The following is a 27349-nucleotide window of genomic DNA, read 5'->3' as shown; positions in this document are numbered from 1 at the left end:
TTATATTGCTACCAACAGTATGCAGTGGTTCCCTTTATTCTTGCCAGCACTTGTCTTTAGTGTTTTGATAATACCCATTCTTTTTTTTTTCTTTATTCATATATTCATATGTGTATACATTGTTTTGGTCATTTCTTCTTCCTGTCCCACACTTCCTCCCTCTCCTCCCCACCCCCTTCGCTTCTAGGCAGAACCTGTTCTTCCCTTTTCTCCAATTTTGTTGAAGAGAAGACATAAGCAATAATAAGAAAGACAAAGCATTCTTGCTAGTTGAGATAAGGATAGCTATACAGAGAGATTCCTAGCATTGCTTCAATGCACAAGTGTGTTACAACCCAAATTAATTCATCTCTAACAGACCTCTTCACTACTACTCAGTCACCTTCCCATATTGACCTCTGTCACTTTAAGGTTACTGTATTAGCTCCTCTGCAGTGGGACATCAAACACTTTCAAGTTTTGGATTTCCTACCTATCCCCATTCCTCCCATATGTGCTCTCCCCTTAGTGTGTGACCCAAGTCCAACAACATTGCTGCCTTTGCCCTAGATCTAAAGTCCACATATGAGGGAGAACATATGATTTTTGGTCTTCTGAGCCTGGCTAACCTCACTCACGATGATGTTCTTGAGTTCTATCCATTTACTTGCAAAAGATAAGATTTCATTTTTCTTCATGGCTGAGTAAAATTCCATTGTGTATAAGTACCACATTTTCTTGATCCATTCATCAGTAGTGAGGCATCTTGGTTGTTTCTGTAACTTGGCTATTGTGAAAAGTACTGCAATAAACATGGGTGTGCAGGTGCCTCTGGAATAACCTGTGTTGAATTCCTTTGGGTATATCCCCAGGAATGGGATTGATGGATCATATGGCAGATCTATGTTTAGATTTTTAAGAAGCCTCTAAATTTTTTTCCAGAGTGATTATACCAGTTTGCATTCCCACCATCAGTGGATTAGGGTTCCTTTTTCCCCACATCCTTGCCAACACATGTTGTTGGTCATATTTTTGATGATGGCTATTCTAACAGGGGTGAGGTGGAATCTTAGTGTGGTTTTCATTTGCATTTCCTTATGGCCAGAGATGGTGAGCATTTTTTAATTTGTTTAGTGGCCATCTGAATTTCTTCTTTTGAGAAAGTTCTGTTTAGTCCAGTTGCCCATTTCTTTGTTGGTTCATTGATTTTGGGAGAGTTTAGTTTTTTGAGCTCCCTGTGTATTCTGGTTATCAGTCCTTTGTCTGATGTATAACTGGCAAATATTTTCTCCCACTCTGAGGGTGGTCTTTTCAGTTTAGAGACCATTTCTTTTGTTGTGCAGAAGTTTTTTAATTGTATGAAGTCCCATTTGTCCATCCTTTCTCTTAGTTGCTGGGCTGCTGGGGGTTCTATTTAGGAAGTCCTCTCCTATACCTATTACTTCCAGAGTATTCCCTGTTCTTTCCTGTACTAACTTTAGAGTTTTGGGTCTGATATTAAGGTCCTTGATTCCTTTTGAGCTGATACTAGTACACGGTGATAAACATGGATCTAGATTCATTTTTTTGCAGGCAGATAACCATTTTTCCCAGCAACGTTTGTTGAAGAGCCTGACTTTTCTCCATCATATGTCTTTGGCGCCTTTGTCAAAAATAAGGTAGGCATAGCTGTATGGCTTCATATCTGGGTCCTCCATTCTGTTCCACTGGTCTTCATGTCTGTTTTTGTGTCAGTACCATGCTGTTTTTATTTCTACTGCTTTGTAATATAGTTTGAAGTTGGATATTGTGATATCTCCAGCATTGCTCTTTTTGCTAGTATTGCCTTGTCTGATAATAGCCGTTCTTACTGGGTTGAAGTGAGAACTTATTTTGCGGCCTTGATTTGCATTTCTCTGAGGATTAGTTATATTGAGCATATTTCATATACCTGTTAGCCATTTGAATGTGTTCTTTTCAGAGAAGACTCTTAAGATTCATTGCTCATTTTAAAATTGGGTTATTTGGTTTTTTTGCTATTGAGTTTTTGTCTTTTCTTGACTCCTTATATATTCTTGGTATCAACCCCTTGTCAGTTGGATAGTTTACAAATATTTTCTCCTATTCTGTGGTTTGACTCTTCCCTCTGTTAATCATTTTCTTTCCTGTGCAGAAATTTTTATTTTATATAATGCTATTTGTCTATTTTTGTTTTTATTTTTTGGGCTCTTGGTGTCCCCTCAAAAAAATCTTTGCCAATTCCAATGTCCTGACATATTTCTCTTATGTTCCCTTCTAGTCATTTCATGGTTTCAGGTTTTACATTTAAATCTTTAATCCATTTATGGTTGATTTCTCTAACTAGCAAGAGATAGGAGTCTACTTTTATTCTTGGGTACATGGATACTCAATTTTCATCTAATATACTTGTAATTACAAGAAAAATTTAATTTCAAACAGAAGTCAATAATGTGTTCTTATGTCTTGTACAAAGTAAATATGAAGCCAGAAGTATTTTGGTTGGAAAACATCACTTTATTAGGTTAGTGGTTCTCAATGGAAATGGAATAGGCCCCCTAGAAATGTATGGTTTTTCATAACTTTTATTGTTGTGCTGGGTGTGAGTTCATTGTGGTACTTACAGAGGTTCTTACAATACATGATATATATCATATGTGAATTCACCCCCTCCACCATTCCCCTCTATCTTTCCTCTCCCTCCATTCCTGGGATAGTTCCCACTGGCCTCATTTTTCCATTTATATTCTTGTGTATAAAAATTGAATAATGGTACTGGCATTTAAAGAATTAAATTTTTCAAACGGAACTAATAGAGACCAGGTGATAAATGGAATCCGGGTTCCAATCTGTGCCATTGAGAACAGGGTCTACACTTTCCCTAAGTGTGACAACTAATTTGATATGTGTAGCAGCTGGAAGATCCCTCATATTGGCTTCCTGACCTGTGGAGACAGAGCCAGTAAGGTAGAAAGGGCCAAGTGGAAGAAGACCTGTGTGTTGCTTTTACATCACTGTGACAAAATACCTGACAAGATCAATTTAAGGGGAAAAAGGATTTATTTTTGACTCATGGTTTCAGAGGTATCAGTCCATCATGGCAGGAAGGGCAGACCAGTTCACCACATGGTGGCCAGAAAGCAGAGAAAAGTAATACAGGAAGGAGCGAGGGCAAGATATACCACCTAACGGGATAACCTAGCGTCCTACTTCTAAATAGCCCCGTCCTCATACTTCTCACCATCCCCCAGTAATGCCATAATATTATGAATTCATCAAGGGACTAACCCATTCATTGGGTCAGAGCTCTCATGATTTAATTGTCTCTGGAAACACCCACACTCCTGCCTCTACCTCCCAAGTTGCTGGGATTACTGTCATGCACCACCACACCTGGCTTAAGTGGTTTTAATTCTAGATGGTTTGAAAAGGTCCTAACACATATAGAGCTGTTGGGATTGTTAGCAAAAATACCAAAGAAGTGCACAATAAGGAAAAGAATGTCAAATTAAGATGTAGGATATGCTAATTGCACGACAGAAGAAATAGACATTTATGGCAAAGAACGAGAATGTACTTTCAACATTTATTTTGGCCAGTCCTATATATTTATTGAAATTTATCTTTAAATATCAGGATAGGAAACCTTCTGTGAAGAAATAAAGTAAGTTTCAACATTTTCATGTAGAGAATGTGTCTGATATGTGTGGAGATGTTTTTATCAAAACATGGACTCATTTCAAGTGCATGTATGTTATAAAATGAATTGTTGTTATGCACTATGTCAGTTTGATTCATTCTGGTGGCTCCAGTGGGGTGGCCATATAGTTTACCAATCTGACATCTAGAGGAAATGATAAATGATTGAATATACTTCCGGGGAACCACTTTCTAAAACAATTTTTCTTTTGCTTTGACATTTGGCAGATGAAAATATGATATCTCTTTACTTTCATTGTTTTCCCTCATCGTGTTTGTCGTTGTTGTCATCATCACCATTATCATAGCAAACCAGTACTGAAGCTTACTAAATGCTTGTCTCTCAGCTAAGCACTTTTATTTATTCTTACAACAGTTCTGTGAAGTAGGTAGCATTATCATCCCCATTGTACTGTGAAGGAAATTGAGGCTTATGATAGTTAATTTGTCTAAGGTCACAGTAGGAGTAGACATATATTATGTTTCTTTTACTAAAATGCCAGTGTCCTTTATTTACTGTACAGGTATTATTTATTTCTAAAATATCACCATTGTTGCTGAGATGGTGGTACATGCCTGTCATCCCAGCACTCAGGAGGCTGTGGCAGGATGATAGTAAGTTCCTGGTCAGCTTGAGCTACATAGTGAATTTCAGCCCAGCCTGGATGCTAGGCAGACCCCATGTCAAAAAATTTTCATTACTTCTTTACTAAGGATGATTAACAAGTGAAAATTGAGGCAATATTTGAAAAAAAATAGGCAATTTGTCCTATAACTTGTGAATACTAGTATTTGTGAACTATTTATTAATCATACATTTAATTTCCAAATATGAAAATAGAAATGTAGTATTTAACTTATGAAAATTAAATTTTGTGTAGCAACATTTTCAGTATTCTTTTTTTCTAGGAGAATTACATTATGTAAATATTGATTTGATCAGAGACTTATTGTTGCTATGCCAATTACCATTCAGTTTGAGTTTGTTTTTACACATGAAATTATTAGTAATTTAAATTTTGGTTATACTTTTGACCAGGTGTTATTTTTAGAATGTTGTTAAAATTCTATTTTTACTCTTTAAGAATGAGTTATTATTGTGCATTTCAATCAGAGAATGTAGAGTATATTGTTCATGCTTGTTGGAGTTAAGATTGTTTTGGATTGTCTTACATAAAATTAATTTTGTTAAACTCTACTCAGAAGCTTCTAGACATCATCAATAGCTATAGCAAGGTAGCAGGATATAAAATCAACATAGAAAAATCATTAGCATTTCTATACACTAACAATGAGCAAACGGAAAAAGAATGTATGAAAACAATTCCATTTACAATAGCCTCAAAAAAAATCAAATACCTAGGTGTAAACCTAACAAAAGATGTGAAAGACCTCTACAAGGAAAACTATACACTTCTGAAGATAGAGATTGAGGAAGACTATAGAAAGTGGAAAGATCTCCCATGCTCATGGATTGGTAGAATCAACATAGTAAAAATGTCTATACTCCCAAAAGTAATCTACATGTTTAATGCAATTCCCATCAAAATTCCAATGACATTCATCAAAGAGATTGAAAAATCTACTGTTAAATTTATATGGAAACACAAGAGGCCACGAATAGCCAAGGCAATACTCAGTCAAAAGAACAATGCAGGAGGTATCACAATACCTGACTTCAAACTATATTACAAAGCAATAATAATAAAAACAGCATGGTACTGGCACAAAAACAGACATGAAGACCAGTGGAACAGAATAGAGGATCCAGATATGAAGCCACACAACTATAAGCAACTTATCTTTGACAAAGGAGCTAAAAATATACGATGGAGAAATAGCAGCCTCTTCAACAAAAACTGCTGGGAAAACTGGTTAGCAGTCTGCAAAAAACTGAAACTAGATCCATGTATATCACCCTATACCAAGATTAACTCAAAATGGATCAAGGATCTTAATATCAGACCCCAAACTCTTAAGTTGATACAAGAAAGAGTAGGAAATACTCTGGAGTTAGTAGGTATAGGCAAGAACTTTCTCCAGGAAACCCCAGCAGCACAGCAACTAAGAGATAGCATAGATAAATGGGACCTCATAAAACTAAAAAGCTTCTGTTCATCAAAAGAAATGGTCTCTAAACTGAAGAGAACACCCACAGAGTGGGAGAAAATATTTGCCAATTATACATCAGACAAAGGACTGATAACCAGAATATACAGGGAACTTAAAAAACTAAATTCTCCCAAAACTAATGAACCAATAAAGAAATGGGCATGTGAACTAAACAGAACTTTCTCAAAAGAAGAAATTCAAATGGCCAGAAAACACATGAAAAAATGCTCACCATCTCTAGCAATAAAGGAAATGCAAATTAAAACCACACTAAGATTCCACCTCACCCCTGTTAAAATAGCCATCATCAGCAACACCACCAACAACAGGTGTTGGCGAGGATGCGGGGAAAAAGGAACCCTCTTACACTGTTGGTGGGAATGTAGACTAGTACAACCACTCTGGAAAAAAATTTGGAGGCTACTTAAAAAGCTGGACATCGATCTACCATTTGATCCAGCAATACCACTCTTGGGGATATACCCAAAAGACTGTTACTCCAGAGGGACCTGCACATCCATGTTTATTGCGGCACTATTCACAATAGCCAAGTTATGGAAACAGCCAAGATGCCCCAGCACTGACGAATGGATTAAGAAAATGTGGTATCTATACACAATGGAATTTTATGCAGCCATGAAGAAGAACGAAATGTTATCATTCGCTGGTAAATGGATGGAATTGGAGAACATCATTCTGAGTGAGGTTAGCCTGGCTCAAAAGACCAAAAATCGTATGTTCTCCCTCATATGTGGACATTAGATCAAGGGCAAACACAACAAGGGGATTGGACTATGAGCACATGATAAAAGCGAGAGCACACAAGGGAGGGGTGAGGATAGGTAAGACACCTAAAAAACTAGCTAGCATTTGTTGCCCTTAATGCAGAGAAACTAAAGCAGATACCTTAAAGCAACTGAGGCCAATAGGAAAAGGGGACCAGGAACTAGAGAAAAGGTTAGATTAAAAAGAATTAACCTAGAAGGTAACACCCATGCACAGGAAATCAATGTGAGTCAATGCCCTGTATAGCTATCCTTATCTCAACCAGCAAAACCCCTTGTTCCTTCCTATTATTGCTTATACTCTCTCTACAACAAAATTAGAGATAAGGGCAAAATAGTTTCTGCTGGGTATTGAGAGGGGAGCGGGAGGGGGTGGAGTGGGTGGTAAGGGAGGGGGTGGGGGCAGGGGGGAGAAATAAACCAAGCCTTGTATGCACATATGAATAATAAAAGTAAAATGAAAAAAAAAATAAAATTAATTTTGTTAATGTCCCTTTTACACTAAACTCTGTGTATATTTCCTTTAAGAGACATTTTCACTCTGTGCAAGTATGTGTATTGTGTGTATGTACAAAACGTAGGAAGTCAATTATATGGCAACATAAAAAGTATAGCTAATAAGGACCCATGTCCACTGCCCCAAAAAGACTGGAAATGATTGGCAGAGTGGAATTTTTAAAAGTTAAGATGTGTTTTTGATTGTTTATGGGGAAGGAGAGAACGTGATCCCTAAGGATCAGAGACATTCAGAGTAGGATGCTCCATATTCTTGCCAAAACTTGGTGGTGTTCAAAAAGTAACAATTCTAATGGATGTATAATGTGTTCTTTCACTAAAGAAGCTGGTTGGTCTTTAAAATTTAATACTTTTAATCCTTACAAGCTTATGTGTTTTTCATCACTAATTCAGTTTCCTCTTTAAGCTCACTGGTGTTCCTTGTGATTTTCCAACTGGATTGTCTTTTTCATTTATAGTAATGTTTCAAGTATTTTGGATACACATCTTTGTTGTTGGCATGTGTAGTAAGTATCACTTTGTAGTTTGCATTTTACACTGCTTTAGACGTCCTCTTAACTTTGATATGATCCATTATTTCCCATAGTGTTAATGCTGTTTTGAGATTCTGTTTAAAAACTCCTCGTCTTTCTTATTATCAAGTAGCCCCTCACCAAGTTAGAAGATTGACTGGGTTTGCTTGATTAAAGACTTTTATTGTCCAGCTTCTTTAAAAGATAAAACTGTCACTATTCAGTATATTCTTGTGTTTAGTTTATTTTCTGATTTTTCTTTTATTGGCTCAGGTTTTAGTATGATGAACATAGTTCTTAATATTACTATTATTACTATTATTATTGATTTTCTTTATCAGTTTGGGGATTTTAAGAAAGCTCAGCTATGACTCTTCAAATATTGGTTCCTGTTCATTTTCTCTCTCATGTTTTGTAACCCCACATCTTGCCTTTTTTACACATTCACATTCCATACCTTCCTTGCCTGCTTTTCAATTAATTTCGCTCTTTTCCACCTTGTTAATCTCATCTATTTAGGTCTTACTATTTTCTTATTTTGCATTTTCATTGTGGCTTTTAAAAATAGTTCCCAGTTTTTAGTCTGTATTACTAATCTAATCTATTGTAACTTCTAATTATCTTCATTGTTTGTAATTTTAAGGCAAATACTGAATCTTGCTTGATGTTCTTTTAAAGTCTATGCCTTTTCATAAATAATCTGAATTTCTATAACTCAGCTTCATGTTTTAGTTTTCTTTTCTTTTTCCATGATTGGTTATTTTTATATTTTGTGCTAGATATTTATTGGCAAAATCTATGTATATCTTTAATAGCCTGAAACCTAAGAATACATCATTTTCCAAAGAGGTTTTAATTCAGCTTTGTGCCTTGGGGCAGTAGCACCTTAATCATTTTCAGAGATAAGTATGGTTCAATATAAATGTACAGGCTCTGGAAGAAATACCACTAAAGATTTTGAGATTCTGTCTACAAATAAGAATTATTTAGAGTCGGCCAGACTAGTCATTTTTTGTCTGTGAAATATAATTCTTAAGCATAATCAGGGACTAGGTGAGCTCCAAATGATTCAGTACCCTGGGATCCTGTCCCTTTTTGTATCTTGGCCTGCTGGTTTTTCACTCTCTTGCTCTCCAGTGTCTTAAAACATTAAAAAAAAAAAAAACCCAACTTTTTTAGTTGACCTCAAATTATCTACTTAATTCAATTTATCATTATTGAAAATACCAAAAACAACCTTTGAATTTTAGGATTTGCCCCTCCCTTACTACGGAAAGATTACCGTACCTTCATTTTTTATGTCATGAATTGTCTTAGGAGTATAATGTTCGTATTAATACCATGATACTTTTTAAAAATTTTCTGTGGGTGCTGGGGTTTTTGAAGTTAGGACTTTGCCGTTGCTACTCAGATGCTCTACCACTTGAGCCAGCCCTTTTTGCTCTGATTATTTTGGTGAAAGGGTCTTGCTTTTGTCCAGGCCACCCTGGACCTCAATTCTTCTTTTTATGCCTCCTGCTGTTGCTGGAATGACAGGCATGCACCACCACACCCAGGTTGTTTGTCTATTGAGATGGTATCTTGCTAATTGTGCCCAGGCTGGCCTAGAACATTGATCTTCCAGATCTCAGTGTCCCACATAGCTCGGATGACAGGTGCAAGCCACTGCACCCAGGTATAGCTTGAGATGGTATCTGGCAAACTTTTTGCATGGCATGACCTCAAACTGGAATCCTCCTGATCTCAGCCTCCCAAGCAGCTAGGGTTACAGTCATGAGCACCAGTGCCTGACTCCATGCTACTTCTCAGTATCATATCTTTTCACATTATTTGTTAGGATTATATATTTGTTATTATTTCTTGTTATTCAAAAGGTGACATAGGTATATTACAGTTACTGTTTTTATTACTTTTTCTACTTTATAAATATATCCTGGAACTCAATCAGTATCTGATCATAAATACCTTTAATTTTTTATTTTTTTTTACAAATGTATAGTACTCTATTCTGTGCATGTACTATAACTTAATCATCTCCTTTGCATGGACATTTAGTATTTTTTTTATTGGAGGTACTGGGGTTTGAACTCAGGGCCTCATGCTTGCTAGGCAGCTGCTCTGCCACTTGAGCCACTCCACCAGTCCTTGCATGGACATTTAGGTAACTTCCAATCTTTTGTAATTGAAATGATGTCCTACTGAATAGACTTTTGTATATGTACTAAGTAGGATTACCATGTTAAATAATAAATGCATATGTAGTTTTGTAGTTATAACCAAATTCCTGTCCATAGGGTTTTCTCACTTTTCTGCTAGCCATTATAGAAGGGTCTGTTTACCCACAAACTCATAAGCAGAGTGTAATCCAGTGCTTTTGAAATATTGCCAATTTCGGTTGGAAAAACTGGCCTTCTGGGGTAGTTTTTATTTTTATTTCCCTTGTTTTGAGTGAAGTTATACATCTTATCATATGATTAAAAGCAGTTTTTATGTAACCTTTTATTAGTTACCCTCTTATTTAAAAAGTTCTTTATAAAGTCTTTGGAATATAAGTTCTTTCAAGATTATAGTCCTTTTTCTGTGACAAATGATGCAAATATTCTCTCCCAGTTGTCATATTTTGTACTTTACTAATGATTTTTTTTGCTATGTAAAGTTTTTTTAAAGTAGGTTTATTTCCTAGTCATTTTCAAATTGCAGCTGAAATTTTGCCTATGTCAGGAAGCCTTTCATTATACCTAAGTGATAGTGTTATTCACTCATCTTTTAAAATGTTTAAAGTTTTCTTTTTTCACATTTAAATTTCTGACTCATTTAGAGTTTTATTTTGTATATTGTGTGAGGGTAGATCTAATTTTGTATTTTTTCAACTTGCTATCCAGTTGTCTTAAATCATTTATTAAAAAGCCATTTATGACCCTACTTTTATTGCATACTATATTTTTAGTGTATGATAGTTGAGCCTGTTTCGAGATTTCTGTTTTTTCCCTTTGGTCTTCCTATTGATGCACAATATTTAATTATGGAGACTTTGAGTTTATTTTAATATCTTTAGGTCCAGTTCCCTGCAAAGCTGTTCCTTTTCAGTGTTTCTCCAGCTATTCTTTTTGGCTTATTTTTGGATGTAAACCTTTAGATCAACTCTTCTAACTTCTTTAAAAACACATTGGGACTGCAGTTGTAGCCTAGTGGAAAAGCATGTAACTAGCATGTGCAAGGGCCCAGGTTCAATCACTGGTATCACAAGAACCGAACCAAACCAAACCAAACCAAACCAAAGCATATTGGAAGCTGGGCATGGTGGTGTACATGTGTGTACCCACATTTGGAAGCTGAGGCATGAGGATTGTTAGTTCAAGGCCAGCTTGGGCTACATAACAAGACCTTGTGTCACACTAACCAACCAACCAGCCAACCAACCAAATAAAACCCATAAATTCATTGGAATTTTAATTTGATCAAAGATGATCTTTGACATTAACTGCCATCCTGATAATGTTAAGCTAGCTTAATGAAGAATAAGTATCTAGCTATTATTTCTACTTTTGTGCTTTACAGGCTAAGTTGTGTGCCTAATAGCCATTACTAAGTTTCCTTTGGAACTACTTATTTTATTAGCTGCTTGCAGGTTCCTGTGATTCTTTTAATAACACCCGAAATTGAGCTACCAGAAATTGATGTTTACATTCAACTCATACTTACACATTTCAAAATATTTTTAATGCAATCAAAATTCTCCAAATAATTATTTAACATGTTAGATAATATGTTTCTAATTTTCTGTTGTGAATTTTTAAAAATTAAAAATAATACAATCCTTATATTGCATAGCTTTAAGAACTCTGAAAATCTTCCCAGTTTAATTATGACGTGAGTTTGATTTATTATTTCTGTTAAAATTCTGAGCTTGAGTAATGAAATATTACAAAAATTATTTCCCAAGCAAGAGCATATAGTTTCATCCTTCTGAGAACCCTTGTGCTTTGGAGAAAAAATTGTAGACATTGCTTTGTAAAACTTACTTTATATTGAAGTTAAATGTATTACAGTATATTTCAGCCAAACAAACTAAGCAATCTTGACAAAAATAATTTTTTGTAACTTGCATATTGGAGAAATGGAAGCTCTTAAAGTCAGTATGTTATTAGTTAAAAAGTACTTGAAATTTCTTGTCATTTGTGAAAGTTATAGGTTTAGATTTCTATGAGAATTTGAAACCATCTGTTAGGTATGTGGGATATGCAGGAAATACACTGGGGCTATTACTGAATGCTTTCCTATTTTAACAGTTGTATTGTGATAGCCATTTGTGACATGTCACATATTTTTTTGCATGAGAAAAATGAATTATAATGTCACAGATATAGATTTATTATGAAGTGATGTGACTTAAGGTGCCAAAAGGAAAGAACAATGGTGGAGGCATAGTATAGATTCTAAAGCGCTTAGCATAGCAGTAATGAGTACTGTATTTTCTGAAGTTAGAAAAGTACTATATATCTCAAATTTTCCAGATAGTGTTTGGAGAAACCACAGAAAATGTAACGCCCAATGTTTCTTTGTTTTACACTTAGTAATATAGAAAGCTACCATATTTCTACCTTAATTTTCTAGTTAGTATTAAAAGATTTACTCTTCATTCTTTTTGTACAAATATAAAAGCTATGATATATTACAAGAACTTTTACAAATGTCACAATGTACCAATGCTAGAATAATATAATAAAAAAAGAAAAAGAAAACTAGGAAGCACCTAGCTAAAATACATTGAGATTGTAATATGATAATTTAACCTATTTTTCTCCTCTTTGATCCTTTATTAATTAAAATATGTGTTACAGTATCTTTCTATTTAATGAACTCTACTAAAACCAAAGACATTTAAAAAGGTTTCTCTTACCTCTTTAAACTTCACACTTAGTTTAACTAGTAAGTCACTTTAGTCAGTTACCATGGGATATATATATTCTATAACATTTATTTTGGAAGATGTTCCAAGAAATAGCACTGTGCAGATCCAAGCTATATCTCTATCAGTAATTGATTGTCATTTTTATTTGATTGTAGAAGCAAGAAATCAAAAACATAAATTAAAGAAAATTCGATAAACTAGTAGTTTTCTCCCGCAACTATAGTTTACCATATTTTTGAGTTTTAACTTAGACTTCATGAGTTTTCATGCACTTTTTTTTTTTCATTTTAATCATCTGCTTACATGATTTATAAATTTCAGTTCCTAAATTTAACTGATAATTAGTCTATTTTGTTTGGGTTGGTTGATTTAGAGAAAACTTTTTCTCAGTCCAACTGAGGTTGTCTTTTTAAAATAGAGAGTTGTAGAATCTGGGGGAGATACATTAATTTTAATGAATACTTCATTTAAGAACATATGGATTTGTGAATTTCCTCAACATTTTCTTCTACCTAAAAATGTCTCTGTCTTTATCCAGACCTTGAACAACATCTCCTAGTATCCCATAGATCACAATCTTATGCCATCTCTTATATTCCTCCCATTTGTTTATTTTCTTACTCTCCATATATTTTTTTCTTCTCACTTATGCTCTTTCTACAGTTAAATTTTTTTGATGACTTATTTTTTAACATTTCAGTTGGTAATAATAGTTTTTAAGATGTTTAATATAGAGTTTAAATACTTTTTGGGTATAAAGAAAAACTCAAGGCTTTGGATTACATTGTTTCATAGTAAATGACTTTTGTGTTTTTACAGATGTGACTCTGAAAATCGCTATGTTGGTAATCCACTTAGAGGAACATGTTATTGTAAGTATTTGTATATTTTCCATTTAAAATAATTGGTTCATATTTTTATTTATAATATCCTTTCCTTAAGTGTTATAACTCCATATATTATTAAACAGGCAATGTCTTTTTGCTGTATTCTCTTGATTGTATTTGATGTATATTTTCTACTATAAACAGCAAAATGGCAAAAGTTCTTATTCTGAACATACCATATGTTCAAAATACAGGATTTGATTAAACTCAGGTAACTTTAAGGTGTTTTGCATTATAATTAAATTTTGAATAAATAGAATTATATGATAGATTTTTGCAGGTGCCTGTTTTGGTCATTACCACACACTGCACTGATTTTGTAATGATCGCATAGTGGGTATGTGATTAACTCTCTAAGAAGCAGCCAGCTGGTTGTACCATTTACATTCCCACTAGCAGTATATGAGTTGCAGTTCTTCTACGTCTTCAACCTCTGTACAGTTAGCGTTTTAAATTTTAGCTGTTCTAGTGGGTGCATAATGGTATCTAATTCTCGTTTTATTTGGACTTCCCTGATGGCTGAAGCTGTGAAGCATTTTCACATGGTCATTTGCCATATGAATGTGCTACTTGAAAAGGGTCTGTTCAATCCACTCTTCACTTTTAAATTGGGTTGTTTATTTTCATATTCTTGAGTTTTCAGGATACATTTTTCTATGTACAAGTCTTTTATTACACTTATGGTTTGCAAATATTTGTGTAGTTTATTGTTTGTCTTTTCATCCTGTTAAAACCAGTTCTTGAATAAGAGTTTTTAATTTAGGTGAACTTCTACTTAACAATTTGTTACTTTAAGAAATCTAACCAATGCAAAGAATTTCCCCTATATTTTTGTCTAGAGGTTTTATATTTTTGAGTTTTCTATTTAGGTTTATGGCCCACTTTGAGTTAATATTAATGTGTATTATAAGGAATGAAGTTCTTTTACCTCTATAGATATCCAAATGCTTAAGCATATGGAAGCAAAATTAGCTTAAAGACTATTCTCATGTAGTCTTGAATTGCTTGTGTACCTTTGTAGAAGATCAACTGTCTGTATATGTATGGGTCTATTTCTGGACTCTATTTGTTTCATTGATTTATCTTTTTTTATAACAATAACACATTTGTAATTAATGAATGTTCAAAATAAGTCTTGAAATCAGGTAGTATTTATTTCCCAATCTTTGTTTTTCCCTTTCAAACTTAGTTTGGCTATTCCATTTCCTTGCATTTACATTTTTAGCATCTGCTGGTAGATTTTCACAAAAACATATGCTACTATTTAGATTGGGATTATGCTGAATTTAGAGATGAATTTGGGGTAATTTACATCTTAACTATGGTGAGTCTTTTGACCTATGGACATGTATTTCTCCTTTTTTCTTAATTATTCTTTTATTTATCTTTGCAATATTTTGCAGTTTTCATTGTATGGATCAGCCATGTTTTTTGATGGTGTTGTTTATTGTATTTTTCATTTCTGGTTGTTTTTTGGTATTTAAAATTACAACTGATTTTTATATTGATTTTGTATCCTATTAAGTGCTGCTAAACTTGCATTTTAGTTGTAGTACCTTTTGAGTTGATCGAATTAGAATTTCTGCATGGACAATAATATCTTCTGCAAATAAGCTAAGTTTGATTTCTTCTTTCCTCTCTGGATACTTTTTATTTCTTTCTCTTGCCTTATTGCAATAGCCAGAACCTCTAATACTGCAAAGAAAAGATGTAGTCAACATGCAAATATTTATTCTTGTCTTCTCCCTGATCTTAGAAGGAAAGCATTTAATCTTTCTCAATTACATATGATGTATGAGGAATTTCACTTCTGTTCCTACTTTGCTAAGCATTTTTGTAGGATTAGTATTTGTTTATTTCTTTTACTATGGTGATAGTTTTATAAGTTAATGATGCTATAACATTATATGGATATAATACTTTTTTGTTGATGGACATTGGATTATTTCTAGGCATTGGTTACTAAGAAGCATGCTGCTGTGAGCATTCATATGCTTTTTTGGACATTTAAAAAAAATGTTTCCTTGGGTAGTCCTAAATGTATAATCATTAGTTGAGCCAGGTGTGGTGGGACACACCTGTAATCTCAGCATTTAGGAGGCTGAGACAGGAGTGTTGTGAGTCCAATACCAGCCTGGGCTACATAGTGAGACCTCATTTTAAAAAACCAAAAACTAAAAAATAAAATAGCATAAATTTCTTGATTGTATAATGAGTTTATGTTCAACTTTTTAAAAATCTACCAAATGGTTTTGTAGCAGAGATATATATCTTTTTATTTTTTTTTTGCACTAGAGATTAGTGAATGTTTCAGTTTCTCTTTATCCCCATCAATGCTTGAAATTGTCTGTCTTTAAAAAATACACTTTGTAAAGTGTGTGTAGTATTATCTTGTGGCTTTAATTTGCTTTTCTTTAGTAAGTAATTTTGTTGGACTTGTGTCCATGCCTGGAACATGGTCTGTTAGTGTGTAAAACATGTCCTGTTCCTTAACATTTTTGTTATTATTTTTAATTATATCTTTAAAATTATATTATCCATTTAATATATACAAGTAAAATCAATTTTAGTATCTTAATTTTATGTTCACCTCCTTCAGTGAACTCTGTTTTTAATAGTTTACAGACTTGCCTAAGATATTTCAATGTATTAATTTTATCACATGTAAATAATAACAAAATTTTTTTTCTTCTCCGAGTTTATCTCCTTATTAGGTTGTTTGGCATCCCTTTTTCAGTGCTGTATAACAGTGATAGTAATTGACATCCTCATTAAATGGGGCGTTTATTATGCTTTATATAATACTCTCAGTATCAAATTAAGTCAGTTCCTGTCCTATTGTGTTACAAGATGGTGTCATGAATGACTTTTTCTCTATTTTCTTAAATGGTAGTTGCGTTAGTAGATTTTCTAACATTCAACATCTTTTCATTCTAGACTATACCACACTCAGTGTGATTTTTTTTTTTTTAAATTTCAGTACTACCAAAATACTAGTTGTTTATTTTATTTAGGATTGTTTTCAGTATGAATGAATACAGCCTGTCTTTTTGTATATTATTTTTACTAAGTCAATGAGATTTGATTATATTTGTTTCTTTTTTTCTATCAATATCTTATAAAATTATGGTGAAAGCATTTAAAAATGAATTTGGAAAGATTCCTAACTTTTAAAAGAATACTAAGAATATCATGAAAGTTTAGAGAGATCATTTAATCAAGATATATGGGTCTCATGGTTTTTAATTATTAGCTTTAATGTATCTATTTAACCATTTTATATCATCAGCTTTTGGTTTTATTCTTTCTACTGATTTTTTTCCAGTTAATCAATTTCAGACTTTTTCTTTAGTAATTTCCTTTATTGTTGTTGTTTTATCTATGGTTGGCATAAGATTTTCTTATTAGCATTATTTTCTATAGAATTTATGAGTTCAGTTTTATCTTCATGTATACGATTTTCTTCACTTGTAATTAAGTACATTTTAACCATCTTTAAATTATTTTCCTTATTTTATTGAAAGTGTGTCATATGAAATCCAAATCTTACTAAGATGACTGTCATCTATAGGACATTTGCCTGTGTTTGGAGACATTTTTTGTCACAACTGGATGAGGGGAAGGGTGCTGTAGGTATCAGGCCAGGGATGCTGCTCAGTGTCCCACAATGCACAGGACACACTTTTAAAGAACAAATAGTTATCTGGTCCAAATATAAACCTAAGAGGTAGAAACCTTGATTTAGAGCCTTAATCAGATTCAGATTTAATTGGAGGAAATAATATTTTATAGGTGTTTTTTCAGGAAAAAGAACCACAAAATGAATGCTAGCCTCTGTTCTCATGTTCTCAGTAGACACCAATGCTCAGTGCTTAGATTGTGATTGATCAGGGTTCTCCTTCTTCCTTCATTCCTTTGTTGAAATAATTCTGTAAAAACAAATTTTTCTTTCATGAGCTGTTTGATTACTCATTGCTACAGTTTGTGTAGGAAAGGCATGGTAAATCCTATATTCTTTCCTTTTATTTTTATTTATACCATTTATTATTTTGCTTGTTTATTTATTTATTCCTTTATTTATAATACAGATTGCTTCCTCAATAACTTTCAAGGTGACAGCTTTTTGTATTTTTATCAGTTTGATCTTGTAGATTCTAATGTATGCATTTCAATTAATGTGCAGTTATTATCCTACTGATCAAATTGTTGAATTTCTATGTCACTTAAATTAATTTTATTCTCTAGCTTTTCTATATTTTTCTGTTGTTGTTATATAAAACATCCTGATTTTATTTTATGTGAACAAAGTTTTATCTAATTTTTTTAAAATTAGAAATATTCTTTGGCTCTTTTGAGTCTTAGCTTTATTATGTACCAAAGTGGTAGCTAGTTATAATTCTGGACATATTATATAACTTATATTCAATTTATTATATGAAATATGTTGATAGTTAAGCCTTTTATGTTGCAAACTAAGATAACTTTTCTTCTAGATTGGTGCCATTCAATACAAATATGATGCGAGCCATATATGTGAGTTTAATATTTCTAGTGGCTACATTAAAAAAGTGGAAGGAAATAAGTGAAATTAATTTTAATAAAGTATTTTATTCAGCTCAGCCTATCTAAAATATTTTCATTATAACATGTAATCAGTATGTTATAAAACCATCCATGAAATGTCTATATTCTTTCTTTTGTACTATTTTAAAAACAGTTTATATTCTGAACTAAAAGCACTTTTTTTTTTAGACAGAGTCTCAGACTGGCTTCAAACTCTTGATACTTTTGCCTAAACCTCCCACATGCGGGGAACACAGGTGTGTGTCACCATGCTTGTCTTTAAAGCACATCTTAATTCACATCAGTCATTGATTGGACAATTCCTTCCAGGTTATGTAGGACCACCACTCCTTTTTATAAATGTCAAGTGTATAATTATAAAGCACTAGATGGCAGTGTTGCCATTCGTTATGAAACCCGTAAAAGCCTACAACTTCTGAAAGGAAAAGGACAGGTGTTCTTTTAATAGTGTTAATGGAAACTACTCTAATTTTAAAGATTTGATCAGAATTTTAGATGCAGGCCTACATTGTAACTTAAAGCAATTAAGTACAATGTGATGTTAACTTAATTGAGAGTAATACATCAGCAGTTGTATTCTGTGTACATTCTTAGCAATTTTTCAAACTTTAAAACATAAATTCGAATAATTAGAAAGTTGTCATGTCTCACATTGCCCAAAGGTTCTAACAATAATATCCAATTTGCTTGGCCCTAATAGACATTGGGAATTACTCAATATATTCTCAATAAATATGAAAAATACTAGTCAGAAAAAGTGTGCTTTTTTCTTAAATGCATTGTTTTTAATTCTAATATCAAGTTAAACATAGAATGGGAGACTGGATTGTGAAAATTTATATGGATAATTTATTTCAAAGAATAAAATTAAAGTAGCTCAAGTCACTGTCTGCGCACAGCACCTTCAGCCCACCATTATTGCACTCATGCCTTGAGTGCATTTCCACACTACTGACTACAGTGCCGCACTACATTTTTAAGTAATCTGATATTTTGATTAATTTTACCTTTGACTTGGAGAAATGACAGCTTTGTTTTGAACTAGTCTTACTATTAATTTGAATTCAGCATAGATTTTGTAGTACTTATTTTATATTAAGTGCTCATCTTTCCACTTACCACATTTTATCTCAGTTTTATTACTAAAAAATAAAATGGTTATCCATTTATCTTACCGTAAGCTCTTTAGTTTTCATTGATCTATTTAACTAATACTTATGTCGTGCTGAAAGACATTATTAGCATATTATTTATTGGATTCGATATTTTTTTTTTGGTAAACAAGGCAATATGTCCAACAAATATTGTTATAACTACAAATTAAAAAGTAAATGCTAATCTCAGTTCAATTACTTAAAATTGAATTTTAATTAAAATTTATATTGTCATACAAACAATAAAATCAATGAAAACTTGAATTAATTCTTATATGTCATGGAATTTCTTATTTTTATTATGAATATAAATAAAGTCATTTTCCTGTTTTCAACTATTATATTTCATTAGTGAATTTGTTTTATGAGACTTTTGAATCAGCAAATGTAAGAAAATAGAAATTATACTGTGCATACTATCTTCTCACAATGCAATAAAACTAGAACTCAACAACAAAAGTAAAGACAAAAAACATGCAAACAGCTGGAAACTGAATAACTCATTACTTAATGAACACTGGGTCATCGATGAAATAAAAGAGGAAATTAAAAAGTTCCTGGAAGTCAATGAGAACGAAAACACAACCTACTGGAACCTATGGGACACAGCAAAGGCAGTCTTGAGAGGAAAGTTTATAGACATGAGTGCATATATTAAAATGACTGAAAGATCCCAAATCAATGACCTAATGATACATCTCCAGACTCCTAGAAAACAAGAACAAGCAAATAGAAGGAGAGAAATAATAACAATAAGAGCTGAAATCAATGAAATAGAAACCAAAAAAACCATACAAAGAATTAATGAAACAAAAAGTTGGTTCTTGGAAAAACTAAACAAGATTGATAGACCCCTGGCAAACCTGACTAAAATGAGGAGAGAAAAAACCCAAATTAGTAGAATCAGGAATGCAAAAAGGGAATAACAACAAACACCATGGAAATCCAGGAAATCATCAGAGACTACTTCAAGAACCTATATTCAAAAAAATTTGAAAATCTTAAAGAAATGGACAGATTTCTAGATATATACGATCATCCAAAACTGAATCAAGAGGAAATCAATCACCTGAATAGATCTGTAACACAAAATTAAATTGAAGCAGCAATCAAGAGTCTCCCCCAAAGAAAAGTCCAGGACCTGATGGATTCTCTGCTGAATTTTATCAGACCTTTAAAGAAGAACTGATACCAACCCTCCTTAAAAAGTTACATGAAATAGAAAGGGAAGGAAAACTGCCTAACACATTTTATGAAGCCAGTATTACACTTATCCCCAAACCAGGCAAAGACACCTCCAAAAAGGAGAGCTATAGGCCATTCTCCTTAATGAACATTGATGCAAAAATCCTCAACAAAATAATGGCAAACCAAATTCAACAACACATCAAAAAGATTATTCACCATGACCAAGTAGGCTTCATCCCAGGATTGCAGGGGTGGTTCAACATACGAAAATCAAAAACGAAATAAACCACATTAACAGAAGCAAAGACAAAAACCACTTGATCATCTCAATAGATGCAGAAAAAGCCTTTGATAAGATCCAACACCATTTCATGATAAAAGCTGTAAGACAACTAGGAATAGAAGGAAAGTACCTCAACATCATAAATGCTGTATATGACAAACCTACAGCCAGCATTATACTTCATGCAGAAAACCTGAAATCATTCCCTCTAAAATCAGGAGCTAGACAAGGATGCCCACTATCTCCACTCCTATTCAATTCCTAGCCAGAGCAATTAGGCAGGAAGAAAGAATAAAAGGAATACAAATAGGTAAAGAAACTGTCAAAATATCCCTATTTGCAGATGACATGATCCTATACCTTAAAGACCCAAAAAACTCTACTCAGAATCTCCTAGACACCAGCAATATCTATAACAAGGTAGCAGGACATAAAATCAACATAGAAAAATCATTAGCATTTCTATACACTAATAGTGAACAAACTGAAAAAGAATATATGAAAACAATTGCATTTACAATAGCCTCAAAAAAAAAAAATCAAATACGTAGGTGTAAACCTAACAAAGGATGTGAATGACTTCTACAAGGAAAACTATAAACTTCTGAAGAAAGAGACTGAGGAAGACTATAGAAAGTGGTGAGATCCCCCATGCTCATGGATTGGTAGAATCAACATAGTAAAAATGTCTATACTCCCAAAAGTAATCTACATGTTTAATGCAATTCCCATCAAAATTCCAATGACATTCATTAAAGAGATTGAAAAAACTCCGTTAAATTTATATAGAAACACAAGAGGCCACGAATAGCCAAGGCAACACTCAGTGAAAAGAACAATGGTGGAGGCATCACGATACCTGACTTCAAACTATATTACAAAGCAATAGCAATAAAAACAGCATGGTACTGGCACAAAAACAGACATGAAGACCAGTGGAACAGAATAAAGGACCCAGATATGAAGCCAAACAACTATAACCAACTTGTCTTTGACAAAGGAGCTAAAAATACACGATGGAGAAAAGAGCCTCTTCAATAAAAACTGCTGGAAAAACTGGTTAGCAGTCTGCAAAAAACTGAAACTAGATCCACATATATCACCCTATACCAATTTTAACTCAAAATGGATCAAGGATCTTAATACCAGACCACAAACTCTAAAGTTGATACAGGAAAGAGTAGGAAATACTCTGGAATTAGTAGGTATAGGTAAGAACTTTCTCAGTGGAACCCCAGCAGCACAGCAACTAAGAGATAGCATAGATAAATGGGACTTCATAAAACTAAACAGCTTCTGCTCAACAAAAGAAATAGTCTCTAAACTGAAGAGAACACCCATAGAGTGGGAGAAAATATTTGCCGCTATACATCAGACAAAGGACTGATAACCAGAATATATAGGGAACTTAAAAAACTAAATTCTCCCAAACCTAATGAACCAATAAACAAATGGGCAAGTGAGGTAAACAGAACTTTTTCAAAAGAAGAAATTCAAATTCAAATGGCCAAAAAACACATGAAAAAATGCTCACCATTTCTAGCAATAAAGGAAATGCAAATTAAAACCGCACTAAGATTCCACCTCACCCCTGTTAGAGTAGCCATCATTAGCAACACCACTAACAACAGGTGTTGGTGAGGATTCTGGGGAAAAAGGAACCCTCTTACATTGCTGGTGGGAATGTAAACTAGTACAACCACTCTGGAAAAGAATTTTGAGGCAATTTAAAAAGCTAAACATTGATCTACCATTTGATCCAGCCATACCAATCTTGGGGATATACCAAAAAGACTGTGACACAGGTTACTCCAGAGGCACCTGCACACCCATGTTTATTGCAGCACTTTTCACAATAGCCAAGTTATGGAAACAGCCAAGATGCCCCACTACTGAAGAATGGATCAAGAAAACGTGGTATCTATACACAATGGAATTTTATGCAGCCATGAGGAAGAATGAAATGTTATCATTCGCTGGTAGATGGATGGAATTGGAGAACATCATTCTGAGTGAGGTTAGCCTGGCCCAAAAGACCAAAGATCATATGTTCTCCCAAATATGCGGACATTAGATCAAGGGCAAACACAATAAGGGGATTGAACTTTGATCACAATATAAAAGCGAGACTACACAAGAGAGATATGAGGATAAGTAAGACACCTAAAAAATTAGCTAGCATTTGCTGCCCTCAACACAGAGAAACTAAAGCAGATACCTTAAAAGCAACTGAGGCCAATAGGAGAAGGGGACCAGGAACTAGAGAAAAGGTTAGATCAAAAAGTATTAGTGTATAAGGTAACACCTGCACAGGAAATTAATGTGAGTCAACTCTCTGTATAGCTATCCTTATCTCAACCAGCAAAAACCCTTGTTCCTTCCTGTTATTGCTGATTCTCTTCAACAAAATTAGAGATAAGGGCAAAATAGTTTCTGCTGTGTATCAAGGGGATGGGGGGTAGAGGGAGGGGGCAGTGTGGGTGGTAAGGGAGGGGGGTGGGAGCAGGGGGCAGAAATGACCCAAGCATTGTATGCACATATGAATAATAAAAAAATAAATAATAAAAAAAATGAAACTTTTGAAGCACTGAATGTAAATTGCTATTTGAATTGGTTTTGGCTGGTATTTTGAAAATGGACTAGATGTTACCCTAATGTGCACAGAAATTCTAAATTGTTATATTTAACAATATATTGTTATATTGAAGACATGATGCATCAAACATTACCTGACAGAATGTAAATGAGTATATCTGCTTTCTGTCATGGGATGTTATAGCAATAAGGCTCTCTTTAGATGCCACCCCCTTGATCTTGGTCCTCCCAGCCTTCCGAATTGTGAGCCCCAAAATTTCTGTTCATTATAAATTAACCAATCTACGGCAGTCTGTTATAATAGCCCCAAATGGACTGTGATATATTTTATGTCATTTTATTTTTATGAGAATTTTTAATGTCATAATATACTTGCTTTAAAGTATTCCAAACTTTACCTAACCTTGTAGCTTTCACATTCACTATTTTTTCTACAACGAAGGTCTCATATATCTTTTATTTCTATCCTAACACTTATAGTATGAAATTATTTCACTTGTTTACTTGGATCTAGGTTTGCAGCTACATTGAAATTACACTTGACTGAATACTGTGAGCATAGGACCTGGTCTTGTGTTTCCACACTTAGAAATGTATATGGCTCATAGCAGGCCTTTAGTAATTACTTAATGGTAGCACACAGTATAAATTATTAATAAGTAAATGAATAGACTTGTATTGTGGCTATAATGTGCATGCATGTTTATTGATGAGTGTTTAACCATAAATGTTTGTGGATAATGTGGTATGTTGTCAAGTAACAGCTGCTCTGTGTTTAGTATAGACATCAGGTGATGCTAGTAAAGCATTGAAAAACATGAGGTGTCAGACATTCATGTAGAGAAAAATGAATTTAAAGCTTTGTTTTGTTTTTTACTTAGCCTATGCAACATTTGTTTCAGATAAAATCTAAGCAAATTCCTATGTCAATGAAGAATGATAGAAAGTTTAGTTATTTTGAGATATTGCAAAACAAAGGAAACAAATGATGATATCATAACATATTATTTGAAAACCCCTTAACTAGAATGATTAATGAATAGGCATTGATGGTCACCATATTCCTTTGTTATTCATTGATTAAAACAGTGAAGACCCAAGGAGTTTAAGTATATACCCTAGGTCACATAGTCATTTGTTTTCAGAGTTAGGATAACAACTAAGTACTTTTTCCTATAGTATTATATCTAACAAACTTTTAATTTGCAAAATTTCTGCACAGATCTTATCTTTGGAATTACTCTAAATGTTCCAAGCTCAATAGAAATTCTTAATTGTAAACATGAGTAGTACTGTTCAGCAAACAAGGAAAAACTAATATCTATCTATGTGTAAAACAATTTTATATTAATTCATTCAGTTGTCATAAGTGTGGTATATTTTTCCTCAGTTTGTTTTCTGAAGAGTTAGACTGTTATACCTTAGTGAGTTTGTCAGTTATTGAATTTTACTCACTTTTATTTATTCATTGTATATATATTTATTCACTCACTACTTTGTTGAACACTGTGGATATCACAGTGAACATAATGGGTTCTGCTTCATTGAAGCTTATAGACTACTAAGGAAAATAGATATTAGTTTTCCCTGGGTAAGATCATCATATGAACTTTGAGAATTACAATGCTTTGGGACTTTATTACAAAGAACCTGACCTAATTTTTGAGAGGGCAAGTATGTAAGGTAAGAAAATGATTGATCTTTAATATGAAGGATGACTTGAGGAGTGGTGGTGTTGTGAGACTAGGAAGTAGAATCAGAGCAACAGTGCATACAAAGGTTTATGGCTATAAAGAGCATGCAAAGTTAGCGTTACTAAAAGAAATCCAGTAACAATGAAACAGGACAAAGTAGAGAGTCAGGGAATGAAGCTTATGAGATCTGAGGACACACTTAAAGAAGTGTTTTATAGTACATATGAGATACTGTCTTTATCATAGAAATGCAAAGCCTTCAAAGGATTTTCATAGGAGAGTGCTAAACGTTAAATTTCATTTAAAAAACCACTCTGCAATTTGTAAAACAGCTTGCTGGGGGCAATAGAGCACAAAAGAAATGATCTTTATTTAGTTCATTTTCTAAGGCATGTTCCTGGAGCTACGTGTTAAATATTATGTGACACATTAAGGCTATGAATATGTATGAATTTATACTCACATAAATTTTATTATTTACTAAACAATTGTTTAAGGCAGCAAATACTCATGTTTATAAACACATATTATTTAATACAATTTTGGGCTCAATATTTTTGTGAGTATCTAGGTATATCATTTTCAGACTTCTGAGTATAGATAGCTATATGATCTCGAGCTCATTTATAAACAAAAATGTAACTATAAATAAATGTACATATGAGAAACTGACATTTGAAATCTTTAAGAATTTACTCAGAACCAAATATCATGAGTAAGGAAGTAAAACAACACTTATTGAGTGCCTCTATTTTATGAGACGGGTTTCTTTAAGCCAAATACACACAAACTCAATTACTTTTAATCCACCAAGTTATTTTAAGAGATTGGCAGTTTTATCCCCATTGTACCATTAATTCTCACTGAGGTTAATTAAACTAGCATAAAATACCACAGTTGGAATGTGGGAGATTACAACCAAGATCTCCTTAAGTGCCATAGATAATACTAAATTAAAAGTGAAAATATAAGTTTGATATATTTGATAAATTGTAAGAATTTTTGCAAACTCTACAATGTATGCTCACCCAGCACAATAAAAAAAAGTGGAAAAACATTAACTAAAACATAAACATGATGGAAAAGGAAATTATTAGGCCCGAGTTGCCTTCTAAAAAATTTCAAATGTGGAATTTCTTAAATAATTCAAAATTTATATTTAAGAATTCTGGTTCCCAGATGAGCTGAAATGAGCAGTGCTATTGACAGAGCATAAATAAATCAAGGTTGGGATCCTGGCATGCCTGCCTGACTTCTTGAATCACAGAAAAAAAGATATTTCCAATATATACCCAGATTCTTTTAATTACTGGATACTGTAAAAAATTCATTATTTCATATAACTTTTGTTAAAAAAATGAAACAAATGTCAAATATCCAACACTTCCTATTCATCATCTCAAATATATATTTAGAAAACTTTGTAGTTGAAGTTCTCTTTCAAATATCTTTTATTTGTACATGTGTTTTGTTATCACTTTCAGTTAACCAGTAGTTTGGTAGAATATTGGAACTCTTTAAGCATTTTGTATAGGTTAATACTTTACATTGATGTTTTTTGCCTAACCTTTTTTTTCTTGTGTATGGTATTTAATTCACAGCTTAATTTTGTTTATAATTTTAAGGTCTTTGTAGTACATAGCAACCACTTTTTTTTTCTTCCTAGTTTCTAGTCCAGCACTGACTGAGGAACCAAAAAATATCTGCTGCTGCATTTCGAAACTTAAACCTGAGTGTACTCTAGTCATACAAAACTAGCATAAGAGAATGATGCTTGTTTTTCTGTTAGTCTACGTATCTATGAAGTATGCGAATTAGAAAAGAGATTTACTGTTTTTTGGAAAGAATGTAATTTTATAAATTAATTATGTAGCATGCAATTAAACATTAGTTAAGAAGCATGCTAAATATCAAAGATCAAAGGAAAGAAACTCTCTGAACATTCCTTCTAAATATTTCCCTTTTAAAAAACCTCATTTATGGAAGCAACACATATTCATTCCAGAAAAAGAGAAGACAAATTAAAATCACCAATAGTTCCTCTTTTCAGAGAAAATAGTAGCTGACATTGTATATTTTTTAGTCGTTTCTCTACATATTAATATTTTGTGGTAAGCTGATTAATATTCCCTCAAAGCTGTCCACATCCTAAACCTCCAGCACTTTTGATACATATTTGCATTAAGGATTTTGTGGTGGGGACATTGCCCTGCTTTATTGGGGTGGGCCCATTGTAATCAGTAAATGTTCTTATGGAAAGGGGACAGAGGGAGATGTGATGATGGAACCAGGAGGTAGAGTGATATGATGAAGTCTTAAGCCAATGGATAAGAATGACCTTTAGAGTTGGAGACTATTTTTAACACGCATTGTTTATTCTTAACTGAACTATTATTGATGTTTACCAAATTGTGATTTTTTAAATTTCCATCATTTGTTCCACATTTATTAA

At 33.2% G+C, this 27349-nt stretch overlaps 1 protein-coding gene across 2 annotated transcripts in view; it reads left to right on the top strand.

Moving 5' to 3' along the window:
• Atrnl1 (attractin like 1) overlaps positions 1–27349 on the top strand; it is a 744833-nt gene that overhangs the window by 238705 nt on the left and 478779 nt on the right. For both annotated transcript variants that reach the window (XR_012449625.1, XM_074078234.1), the window contains one exon: positions 13332–13384. Coding sequence is in view for 1 of the 2 variants with exons in the window: in XM_074078234.1 (XP_073934335.1) it covers positions 13332–13384 (53 nt within the window). In the remaining variant the exon portion in view is untranslated. The remainder of the gene's footprint in view (positions 1–13331; positions 13385–27349) is intronic.

The sequence above is a fragment of the Castor canadensis genome, chromosome 7 (assembly GCF_047511655.1).
Source record: "Castor canadensis chromosome 7, mCasCan1.hap1v2, whole genome shotgun sequence".
Lineage (NCBI taxonomy): Eukaryota > Metazoa > Chordata > Mammalia > Rodentia > Castoridae > Castor > Castor canadensis.
Note: the sequence above shows the minus strand (reverse complement) of the source record. Positions and strands in the feature narration are given on the sequence as shown.